Source organism: Pleurodeles waltl, chromosome 8 (genome assembly GCF_031143425.1).
Source record: "Pleurodeles waltl isolate 20211129_DDA chromosome 8, aPleWal1.hap1.20221129, whole genome shotgun sequence".
Classification (NCBI taxonomy): domain Eukaryota; kingdom Metazoa; phylum Chordata; class Amphibia; order Caudata; family Salamandridae; genus Pleurodeles; species Pleurodeles waltl.
Window position 1 is genome coordinate 1500105059 of NC_090447.1, and position 13183 is coordinate 1500118241.

Here is a 13183-nt window from a genome sequence, read left to right on the forward strand (position 1 = left end):
CCTCCTGCTACCTTGCTGAGGAGCTCAGAGCCCTGGACCCTGGGTGCGACAACAGCAACTGCTGCACCTCCTTCAGTCGAGCAACTAAAGGATCCTTCACCTACGGATGCTGCCATGTCTCCTGCAACAGAGCTGCCAGCCCACACAGGACATTGCACCACACCCATCCGGAAGACCACAAACAATCCGGAACCACTCCATTTCATCCTGCTCAACGTCTGATCCCTCTGCAAACACAGCATGGAAATCTGGGACAAGAGCACCTCCCTCTCCCCCGACGTGGCCTTCATCACTGAAACCTAGCTCAACCCCTCCTTGAACCCGGACATTGCCACTGAAACACCCAACTGCTGCAAAATAATACATTGAGATTGCACCAATAAGCACGGCGAGGGCATCACCATCATCTTCAAGAACACTATCCAATGCATCACCACCAACGACAACTCTACACCCCTCATGGAACACCTCAGTTTCGAAATACAAACCGATGACAAGACAACGGTAAGAGGCACCCTTGTATACAAACCCCCAGGACCTCGACCAATCTTCTGTGATGCCATCCCCAACATAATCTCTCCCCTAGCCATTGACTCCAACACCTAAATCCTACTTCAGAGACCTCAGTTTCCACATAGATGACACCAACAACAGCAACTCTACCACTCTCCTCGAACATAAGCAACATAGGCTTCGCCCAACTGGTCCCTGTACCCACACAAAAAGCCAGACACATGCTCGCCCCCCATCTTCACCTCCAGCGACAGTCAGATTAAGCCACATCACAGAACTCGCCTGGTCTGACCACAGCATTGTCCACTTGACCATAGTAGGCGTTTAACACGCCACCACCAAGAACCACTGCTTCAACTACCGCAGCTGGGGAAAAGAAACAGAAACACAGTGGACAAAGGCCCTCGGCACCTCCCCGACTGTCCTGAATTTCTCCACCTGGATCACCGAATGAGCCGACAGTTGCTCTGCTGAAACCTGGCAGAACCAATAAAACCTCGGGACAAGCCAGCTGGTACACCCTGGAGCTCCGAGTCACCAAGCGCAGCTGGTACACCCTGGAGCTCCGAGTCACCAAGCGCAGCTGGTACACCCTGGAGCTCCGAGTCACCAAGCGCAGCTGGTACACCCTGGAGCTCCGAGTCACCAAGCGCAGCTGGTACACCCTGGAGCTCCGAGTCACCAAGCGCAGCTGGTACAGACTTGAGAATCAATGGCGATCCACCAGGAATCCTTCTGACCGAGTGTCCCACAAAGCAGCCCTCAGCAACTACCACCGGCAAATTAAGGAAGCCAACAGAGCAGCCATAACAGCCTGCATAGACTTGGCAGATAACCGCATGAAATAACTATTCAGAATAGTCGAAGAATACTCCAACCTGACAGCCACAGAAAATGCTATCCACCTTTGCCACGAACTCTGCGACACCTTCTCGGACATCATTTACAACAAGATCATCACCATCTACAATAACTTTGACTCCCAACCCACGATATCCAACCTCAACTCTCTCGTCCTACCCTATCACCCCTTACCCCCACCCACACACCAAAAGAACAATCACCATGTGGACAGCAATCCCCCACACAATCCACCTTGGACATCATGCTAACCATTCACTCCAGGGCGCCCACTGACCTATGCCCTATCACCTGTTTAACCTCCGAACGGACCACATCAGCACAGAACTCACCAGCATCCTCAACACCTCCATCACCTCAGCAGTTTGTCCTGGACAAAGTCAAACGCACTGAAATCAGACCACGCCTAACCAAACTCTCTGCCAACCCCAGCAATCTAAAAAAATTACCGACCCATCTCTCTGCTACCCTACCCTGCCAAAGCACTCAAGAAGGCCATTAATCAACAGCTCACCAACTACCTGGACAAAAATACCCTACTGGAAATTTCCCAGTAAGGATTCTGCGCCAACCACAACACAGAGCACTCAGACATCAGAGCACTCCGTGATAGCTGTGAGACCACTCCCCCGATCATCCCCGACCTATCAGCTGCATTCGACACCATCTCCCACCACACCTTCATCAACACTCAACAGCATTGGCATACAAGAAGATGCACTAAAATGGATTGCCTCCTTTCTCACTCACAGCGTCTGGCTGCCTCCCTTCACATTCAAGAACATCATGTGTTGGATCATCCCTCAGCCCCACATTGTTCAACATCTACATAATCCCCCTGGCTGGCATTGTGTGGTCCTGCGGACTTAACACTATATCCTACTCAGACAATACGCAGCTCAACCTCTTGCTCAGAGGAGACCCCTCTACCACCAGGACACACTTCTGCAGCGCTGTTACCAACGTAGCCGGCTGGTTGAAAACTAACTGCCTCAAACTCAACTCCGACAAAACGGAAGTGCTGATCTTTGGGAGAAACGCATCCATAGGGGACCATAGCTGGTGGCCAGCCAAACACAGACATTCTCCTACGCCTATGGATCACACACACAACCTCGGCATCATCCTTGACAGCGAACTGACCATGAAGGGTCAAATCAATGCAGTCCTCTCCTGCTGCTTCCAGACCCTCTGCATGCTCCGCAGAATCTTCAGATGGGTCGCAGTCACCTTCAGCAAAGCAGTCACCCAGGCCCTCGTCACCAGCCTCCTCGACTACGGCAACACACTCTACATCGGCATCTCCACACAGCTCCTCAAAAGACTCCAAACCATATAGAACACTGCACCAAGACTCATCCTGGACCTCCATAAATGTACCCACATCACCCCCACCTCAGAAATCTCTACTTTCCCCCTGTCCAGAAGAAATGCCAGTTCAAGCGCCTCACGCATGCCTACAAAGCCCTACATGATCAAGAACCGGCCTGCACACACACACACACCCACCCTTCTCTCCCTTTGTGTATTACTTCTAGACAGTGAGGCAAAAGGGGAATAGGTGTTGTTAGGATGGGCCAGAACTGTTAGGATGATTGGGAGGAGCTGTCCTCTACCACACTTAAACATCACAAAGGCTCTGCCTCGGCGCTCTCACAAAGGGTTTCTGACTAGTGTTTTGTGCCCCCCAGACAGGCTGGAGCCAGGGAAGGGAGGTGGGAAATTCAAGATGCCTCAGTAGGGGAGGACTATAGAAGCTTCTCCCACTTCAGTGGGGGCACCAGGTATAAATAGTGGACCCTCAGAACCAACTCTTCAGTACTCTGTGCTGCTCTCCTGCCCTGATACTCTGTTCACCTTCTGTCTTAGTGAGGACTAGACCTGCACCTTGAACCCAGGGCCACCAGACTGACTCCAAGGGCTAGTTGGCTGGTCTCCTGATCAGAGCCTCAGGGACAGAAAAGACTAACCCTGCACTGGGCTCTGCCAGCTATGTCTTAACTCCCCAGATGATGCCCTCCTGGCATCCTAGACTCTTGGAAGTGAAGCTAAAGGTACCCTGCCAGCCCAGCTGTTTTCTCATCAGAACTAACGTAGACCAATACAGACCCAATGCAGCGCCACATCCGAACCAACACAGTGTAGCGCAGGCTCGGTGCATGCTTGCCTGGCAGCTTTCATAGCTCATCGCTATCACTAATGTGCAACACATCTCCATCGAGGACCTCTCATCACTTTGCAACCAGTAGTTAAGGTACATTTCTCAGTGGGACCAACTGGGTCCCTGTGTCCGGCCTGATCTCCGTTGTGGGTCGGACAGAACTTGTGACTTTGTCCTGGTCTGATGCAACCAGATAACCTACTCTGGAGCGCTCGTGAGATGCGGCCTGCTCTGGAGCGCTCGTGAGATGCGGCCTGCTCTGGAGCGCTCGTGAGATGCGGCCTGCTCTGGAGCGCTCGTGAGATGCGGCCTGCTCTGGAGCGCTCGTGAGATGCGGCCTGCTCTGGAGCGCTCGTTAGATGCGGCCATCGCTCTCCGGTGCCTGGGACTGTGAGGTCATTTCCACTACTCTTATGATTTTTTGAATGAAGTTACTCCAGTGCTGCTGAGGAGAAGCAGAGCGTGAGGAAGTCCTCTGCCAAATGAAATTGTTACACTCATGGGAGAAACTTTGCATTTTTATTTTTTTATATTTAGGTACAATGGAGTTGCACTTTAACAATGCTTCTTTTTCTTGCACTTTTATAGTCAAATCGCATCAAATCAGTTTTTTGTGAAATGGCATTTGTGAGTAGTGAGCAACTATCGCCATTTTTTATCAATTGGAGTATTTCAGGGGAGGTAAGAACTGTAGTAAATAAAAATTAAATACCGTGTTGAAAATGGTGTACCAGTTGTTCGTTTTTTTGCTCAGAATTAATAGCTAGATAGTCAATATAGTTCCGGGAAAAAAGTGTACATTCTGATTCGCAAGTGAGTAGATTTGTTTATCTTTTTGGAATTAGCAGGCGTAATTCAGTGTTCCTTTCAGTGTTTACAACATTCACCAAGACGACTTGAAAGCCATCCAGCTTTGTTAAATGGATTAAAGGATTGAGTCGGCTAATTGAGCAAAACGATGTAATTACTCGGGCTTTCTTAGAACAATGAAGAAACTGATTTTGGGAACTGAAACTCCATACTTTTGGACGTGCAGGCTGCAGTGGTGTGCTTTTTTTTGTTGTTGTGTTTTTTTAAAAGAAGGCACATTCGATACCCTGCAGTGGCAAGCAGCAGGTGGGCACGGTGGCGGAATGGGAGATCTGGGTATCCAGATCAAAGCTTGGACCAGCCAGAATTCTTTATGATTCACTCGGTAGCTTGTAGATGAAATTGACAAACAGCAGGCACAGAATACAACAGGTGTGGAGGAAGCCAGAAGGGTGCCAACCTATTAAAGTTAGACCCATTGCTTATTCTCCTTTCAACGCAGGGGTGTGGCTTTAAGGGGGTGTTTGGGGTATTACACCCCTCTCCTCCCCAAATAAATACATTTTATGATAAATAGTTGGGCACAAGTAGTGCTTTAAATGGGTCGCTACTGAGTACGAGCACTTTTTTATTTTGAGAGGGAGGGTACCTGCACTTTGCAAGAAAAACGTGATACTTTTCATTGGAGAGTACCGGCACTTCTCAGAAACAAGCAGGTACTCCGGTACACAGGACCGGCACTTCTATTTTTCCATTTTAAGCACTGGGTACAAGTAGTTTCCGCGGGAATGGTGCAGTGTCTGTCGGATTTCACCAGAGATTTTTACATAAACGCAAACAAAAACTCACGCACGCTCTCCCCCTCCTGAAAGTTTTTAAAAAAATGTTGGTTATATTTTGCAAAATCTTGTGTTTTGTCTAATTTAGTAATCCCACCAAACCACATTGGCAAGATAATTAAGGGCCTTAAGGGGTGGCAGCGGCTAGCCCTGGTGTGTCCTTTGTACCTCTGGTAACCTCTGACCTCAGGGTCATGAAGGCGGCTTTATTACTCACCGGCTGCACGCGCTCCTTGCTTCCTAGCCATGTGCAGGCTCTACAAACCCTTACACAAAGTGCTTGATTTGAGATGGTGCTTTCCGGTGCTCAACAACGGCACAGTTTGTCAAACTTAGCCATGAGCACGACAAGAGTTGTTTATTAATTCACTATATCTAAAAAATGACCAATACCTGCCACCCAAACAATTCTTACAGCTTTTGGGGGCCTGGACTAGTCTGAATTCTTCCACTTATAGGTAGGAGTGTGATGCTTAATAGTTGTGTTGGTACGGTCATTGGCAGGGCTGCCAGGGGCAATGTCTGGTGCAAGCTGCAGCGGCCTCCTGACGAGGGCCCCGGCGCTTATTTTGTGACAAATTAAGCACTGCGTTCACATACGTATAGACTTGCATTGTTTACCCCTTTGCTTGTAGTTCTGAGCTCACTACCACCTGCCATTTATTTTAGCAGTGCAAAACATAACAAATCAGATCCGGTCTGCTCAGTCCGAGTGAGTTATTCAAATACTCCCTGTGGAGTTCTGAGACTGACCTGGAGGGGCCTGGATCCCACAGCACCCCTGCCATCCCATAGACTCACCAGGAGGACTCCAAACCCATCATATGAAAGTGTCTCTCAGACTAACCATCTAACCTCATTGCAGAGTAGATCCTTGAACTTAGGACTTTGTCTTTCATAAACCCATCCGGAGACTTATGCCAAGAGCTTATCGATCTGTTTGCAGAGCCAGATCCGGAGGTCGGGCCTTCCCTTTATTGCCCCTAAAGTGTGGAACAGCCTGCTGCTACACATCAGAGTTTCCTTCTCTCTTCTTGAGTCCCACAAGAAGCAGAAGACCTGGCTCCTTGAATAGGCTTGCAGACCCGCCCTCGATGAGGTTAGAATCTCACCTGCTCCGCACAGGGATTCCCTCCCGGATGATGGCACGCTTTACAAATACTCAAAACGTAACATTCTTATTCTTGGATTGGCAAACTATACATCCTTGACCTTCTTGGGTGTTCTTGAGCTTCATGAGTCAGGACATAAAAACAGGGTTTCCGTTCCTGAGTGTAGGTCGTGCCCCAGACCTGCTGCACTTGACACATCAGGACAAGGTCCAAGGCTGAAGGAAAGCTTCGGCGAGAGAATGCAGGATGCTCGTGCTGTAAGAAGTATGATAAGTATGTGTGTGTGTGTGATTTGTAAGCCCATTCCCTATCATTTTCACCCTTTTTCCACCATCATTTGTATCGCTGATCAAGACTAGACCCCAAAAATTTGATGCATTTCATTAAACGTCCTGATGAAGGCTGTTGCCAGTTTGGCAGGTAGGCAGAAACAACATTGTTGATGTTTCTCTGTTTTTGACCGGCATTACAAAAACTAATTGTGTTTAGTTAGAGATACATTCACCCCAAGACTCATATATATTGGAATCTATTTGTTTTGGTCACAAGTTGTATGTGTTGCATGATGTAGCAGTGTAAGGGTGTATATATACATTTAGCAATGATATGAGTGAAAGACTGGGAGTGTGAAAAAATCCTTATAATGTAAAGCAGGGGATACTTTATCCATGCATGACTTTGCCTACAAGAGTTGAAAGTGGGTTAGACAAATGTATACAAATACACATAACCTCATGTGGAAAAGTGTAAGTACATTGAAAAAAGTCCAAAGTCTCTACAACAGAAGGCCTCTTGGTGCTTAGTGAGGATGGGGATATACAATATTAACGAACGTCCTATAAACACAGATGACTTAGCAGATGTTGGCATCTGGTTAGGTAATATGAGGAGAGCATTCTCTGCACCATAGAGGAGTGTAATGAGGGACAGGTGTCTTCAAGCACTAGAATGGCAATCAGTTAATGATGTGATGAAAGGTTCATGCCACGCTTGGCTCGCCTCACGAGGTTCACTCTCTACAACCATCTTTTATAGTTGCCACGTGTGCGTGCCCTCTTTCGAGTTCATAAACTACAAGACACATAATGGATTCCAAGGTGGTATCCTGACTAACCAATCCCTTCTTCACATTTCAGGACCTTCCGTAGCGCTGCCATCCATCCGACGCTGCCGTTCTGCCAACAAGGAGACGTTCACCTGCTGGTGGGGCATTGATGGCGATGGACAATCATGCAATGCCAACTACACCCTTACCTACACCGTGGGGTAAGGACATTTATGGGATTTAATGGTGCACTGAAAATATGCCAAACAGGCAGCTCTTTGAGAGCGTGGGCAGAATGTCCACTTTATGGTCACCGATCAGACTTTGTCCCAGATTTGTCTCCATTTTGGACTATCCTTTGCCTCCTTCCTTGTTGCTTGTCTTGACATGAAGATCAACAGGGCTGGATTTTCAGATATTTCCTTTAGAGCATGTGAGATGCCTGTAGCATCTGAAATGTACATATATCTCATGGCCTATTGACAGTTATGTGCACTGGAGCAAACATGAGCATGATGTTTGTAAGTCTCGGATTTTCATTTAAAAGATGTCAGCTGTAATATATAAATATATATGTACATATATGTGTAAAAGATGGCTGTAATTTATATGTGTGTGTATGTGTATATGTGTGTGTGTGTATATATATATATATATATATATATATATATGATATATCTCACTAATATGAGTGGCACCAACCTTTTGCAAGAGTTGTTTGGCTGTGAGTAGTTGTGACCATTTAAACGGTGTGTAGCTGGACTCTGTCTCACCTTTCCACTAGAACTAGAAGATACCAGAGTAAAAATATTGCGCTTTGTTTCATGGTTTCACACGCTCACTAAGAGATAAACCAAGTCATTAAATTGTTCAGCTTCCACAAGTACTCTTTAAACAAACATTGGCAAAGCCAGTAGGTCTCGCCATTTGCTGATGCTGCACAACAATGATGCGACAGCGGTTGCTAGTCATGTCATTGTGCCGGTCATCACTATGCATATACATGCTTACAGAATAACATGGGCTCCACTTTCCTTTTTTTCTGTTTACAACACTTGGATTGGTAAATAAATAAAAAAAATAAAAAAATTAGTGCGAAAGAGCAATGTAAAAAAATACAAAGGCAGCAGAGATGAGGGGGACAATGGAGGAGTAGGTGGGGGGGGGGGTAAGGGAAAAAGCAGCCCACAAAGGACAGGGCAACACAGGATAGAGCGCATACTGTAGCGAACAATGTGGAACACAGGAGTTTGGTGGAAGAAGCATACGGGAGAGAGCAGCACATGAGGTAGTGAACAACGCAAGGCACAAGGGAGAAATGCATAAAGGAGAGATTAGCACAGTTTGTGGGGCAGAGGAGTTCACGGCGAGAAGCACACAAGAGAGCAAGCGGCACAGAATGGAGAGAGCAATATGGAGCTTGGGAGAGAAGCACACAAACAACATAGAGAGCTGAAAAGAATATGGAGTGCCCAATCAAAAAGAACAAGCATTTGTAATGCAATCGGTCTCACATTTGTGAAAGTTATAGCTCTTGACGTTGAAAATGGCATTTTTTTAAACTTTTTTTTTTTTGTATGCAGTTGAGTGATGATATTTGCATAGCAATATTACTATTCGTGTGACTTTGCAGTGCTGGAGAACCTGAGAATGGGAAATAGGTTATGAGGGAGGGGAGACCAGAGTAATATGCTGGTTGAAAAAAAAAAAAAACACTCATATAGAATGCAAGAATAAGCAAAGCATGCCAAATGTAAGGAGGAACATCATGGTTACATTAGCTGAGAGGAAGAATGCTGTGGAAATAAAAAGGGATGCTTCGCCGAACACTATCAGGAAACCAAGAAAAAAATGTCCCCTAAAGAACAGATAAGCACGACAGTGTAATTATACAATAGTTAGTCCCTGCTCCCAAAGAGAAAAAGGAGGGACAAAGAGGCATGAATGACCACTAGCAAGCAAGGATTTTTAAATGACACTGAAACAAACAAATGAAATGGCTTTAAGCCCACAGAAGTATACTAAAAGTATATAAGAGGCCGTACGCTTACGCTCAACCTAAAAAAAAGTATATAAGAGGCTGTACGCTTACGCTCGACCTAAAAAAGGAGATGGGAAATTGAAGCTTATTTGGAGCCCACTAATCCCTTCTAAACTTACTCCTGATCAGGACATTAGTGACAAAAGATGTTATCGATGGTCCATTACCACATATCCACTTAGTGTTTTTCATTAAGTCATAGCACTGGTTTCATCATGATGTTCATCTTAGCCAATGTCTAGAACCCGTATATGTTTTCAGTGGGCCTGCAGGGGTCTTGCTGCTGGTTTTAAGATCTCTGCTTGAATCACATACCTGTCTTAAACTTGCATCTCAACTTCTCAGACCTTGGCTAGCTCTTGAATACCATGATTGCCTGTCCCGGTGCCATTTATCATGACAGTAATACACGTTTACATTCAAACTCACAAAGCCACTCAAGACTGGGGGCACGTGTCTAACTAGTACCTGGACTTCTTATGCAACAAGCATTGCAGTATCTGGCATTGAAGCATGTACTTTGTTTTACTACTGTTTGTTTTGTTATGATTTTCATTGATCCTTAGGTACCATGGCCGCCTCAATGCTGCTGGCTGAATTTTCTCAATCCTTCCTGCGCTTTAAGATTCTTCTTATGTCTTTGTTCTGTGCGCCTTCTAGTTTCTGCATTTCTTTTACTCCTTCACACCATGAGACTACCGATGTGCAGGTGTTTTAAGATGGAAATCAATATTCTTTATTTACTGTGTGTATGCCACAGGGGTTTTCTCACTCCGCTACGTGAAGACGAGCCTCCTAAGGACTGGTAGGATGTCCATCTTCATTCAGCCCATCTCCATCTGAGTCAACTGGGTCCAGAGGAACGCTTGCAGCCCCTTAACATAACCTTGGAATATCTCCAAGCAGTCCTCACTGTGCATAAAACACACAAATGGCACATTGACGTACCACACTGATTATCACCATGCCACCAGTGGCCCAAGTAACAAGACAAGAGAACAGCACCTCTGGTTACTCACACACTTTCCAACAGAGGCGCACGACAAAATAAAATACTTGTCCAATTAAACACTATCCCAAGATATAGCACGGAACAGAGTTAATAGCTACAGAGAGAGATGGCACATGGAAATCTTGAGAACACAGATCCACCAAGAAACCTCAACCTGAAGCAACAGTGGCAAAACGAAGGCAGTGGTCAACAGGCCAAATCCTCCCTAGGGCACCCAAAGAGAGCACTGCACTACTTGGCAACATAACATGTATATCTTCACAATGTTCAGGCACCCTTGCAAGCACTGCGTTTGTCACATACAAAATGAAAATATGATAAAAAGGGAACATGTTGCATAATCTACTAACCGGCTTTGAATGGTAGGCCGAGTACCTCTTTGTGCATTTGAGGCAGCTGGTCGACAACTCCAGATGTATAATTTGAGAAAGAAAGAGTAAGTGGCATGAGTGACATTGATTTAGCTGATAAATTCTGATAAAAAGGAGGGACAAAGAGGCATGACTAACTATTAGCAAGCAAGGTTTTTTAATTGACACTGAAATGAACAAATGAAGTGGCTTTAAGCCCACAGAAGCATACTTAAAGTATATAAGTGGCCCATAAGTGTACCCTCGACCTAAAAATGTTCTCTAAAACTAAGCAGTGGAAGGATATACGTCAGCCAGTCAGAAGGATGGCGGCGAGGCTATGCTCCAGGGCCAGTACAAATACAAGAAGAGGTAGGGAAGCCATTGACTAAGAAGCAAAGAAATTAGTGTCAAAGCCAACAATGGGTGGGCTATAAGCCCACTGTAAGTTCACAATTGGTCTTTTGCAATCAGACCGCTTAATTGTTGGTAGGTGAGACTCACAAATGACATACGATATTTGAAGAGCGGGTGAAGTAAATTTATATACTTATAATATGAAAGCAATGAGAAACTGCAGGAAGTGTTACAATATATTTTGCACAGTCTTTCACATAGGCATGGAAAATAGCATGTCCACTAATCACATATTATGCTTCATATGTAGTATGTTTGTAAGCGTCTGTCTACAATTATATAGAAGTAAAGACCTTTTATTTAGGACACAAAAATCTACACGGTTTTGGCAGTTAGCGAACGTTGTTGTTTGCTACCCAACTCACTAGTACTCAGTGGTCCTTCTATCAGTAGTATGAAAGTTTGATTATTTTTTTTGGAGTAATTAAACATACAGCAGGTGATCAAAAACCACTGAGCTATTTTACATGTACGTTGCACATGGATCCAAAACCCATTAAACCATTGACCTATTTTACTTGGATTTTAACCGGTCTCCTGCAGATTGCCTGCAGTGCTTTGCAAGGGACACATTTACCGCCTCAAGTGCTGTATGATGATTTACATTTCTGAGCAGTAGATTACATCTGACACACCCCTTTCCTTCTGGGCTTAGCCTTTCCTTTTTTCCTGTTGCAGGCTCTAGGAATATCAATATAGGTAGAATTACCAATAAGAGGATGCAGTAACTACCTAGGAAACCACTATTATCATTTAAATCATGCTGGGTGCATGTAGATTAGGCCTGCAGCCCCCTTTACCAGCTAAGCTATTTATGCCAGAGGATGCCCTTCGCCAGCTGCAATAGCTTGCAAGATAGCTCAGAGGGTTATTGCCCCTACTGCAGTAATCTGAAGGACACCTGAAAGTCCCAGGCTTCAATCTTGTTGTGCCAACTCAGCATGCCATCTTGCTAGCATGGATAGAATGCATAAAACAGGGCAGTATCAATAAAACTTGGTTTTATACACTACAAAACACTATATAGAAGGCACATTACAACTGTCTTTTTCATGGCATTCTGTGAAAGCAGAGCGCTATTAGAATGGGTGGTTAATTGGGTGGCCCCAGATCTATCGACGTCATCAAAAGGGTGTTTCCGATAATGGAGCTGGGAGCTGCTCCCCCATCATAAACAGTCTTTCACTTCCTCTAACAGGGTAGCGGAGAGTAGAGGTGGACCAACTGGTTACCAGCAGTTTTTTGGAAGGCGACCAGTGTTCACTTGCCCAAAAATGAGGCCAGTAGTGTAGTCACAAGTCCACACTCTTGTATGATTTCTGAGTTGCTTGCTTTGCTCCCTGTATATTTAACAACAATGAGTTGCACCAGTTGCTTGATGTAGTCTTTCTCTACAGTGGTTAGAGACACCTTCACATTGGGGCCAATTCTAACATCTACCATGTGTGTCCTTCTCTTACCAAGTCATGGCCAGCCACAGGAGTGCCCAGACTACACCACCGGCGGGGACAAGAGCTGCTTCTTCGATAGCCTGCACACCGAGGTGTGGGAGCTGTACTGCCTGACTGTGACGGCGCACAGTCCCTGCGGCTCTGCAACCTCAGAGGAGCTCTGCCTGGATGTGTTTGACATTGGTGAGAATCTGTCGGCGTTCTTGTGGCAAAGGGTATGTTATAGTAACGCAGTAGTTAGAGTGGTCTATTATAGTACCTTAATGTTATACCCTGAGGGTCCCACACTTTTTTTGGTCTGGTGTTAAAACAGCTTTAGCTGTCTTGCCAGCATCATGTTTTCTAAAAAATAAAAATGTTTTTTAAAAATCAAACAAAATTACATATTTGTAAAGGGGCCCAGATCAACATGCTTTCTCCATTGGTCTGAGATGTCGCTCAAATTATGCTTCCCCACCACAGCACAAAGTATAGAACAACGCACCAGCCCACTCCAACCAGTGGGTGCTTTTGCTTTGAATGGCTGCACTTTTCCTTGCACATGCATAAAAACATCAAAAAAGAAAATGAC

At 45.5% G+C, this 13183-nt stretch overlaps 1 protein-coding gene across 3 annotated transcripts in view; it reads left to right on the plus strand.

The window, feature by feature from the left end:
• LOC138248817 (prolactin receptor-like) overlaps positions 1-13183 on the plus strand; it is a 265186-nt gene that overhangs the window by 160308 nt on the left and 91695 nt on the right. For all 3 annotated transcript variants that reach the window (XM_069202743.1, XM_069202745.1, XM_069202744.1), the window contains 2 exons: positions 7433-7562; positions 12626-12795. In XM_069202743.1, the coding sequence (XP_069058844.1) occupies positions 7433-7562; positions 12626-12795 (300 nt within the window). The remainder of the gene's footprint in view (positions 1-7432; positions 7563-12625; positions 12796-13183) is intronic.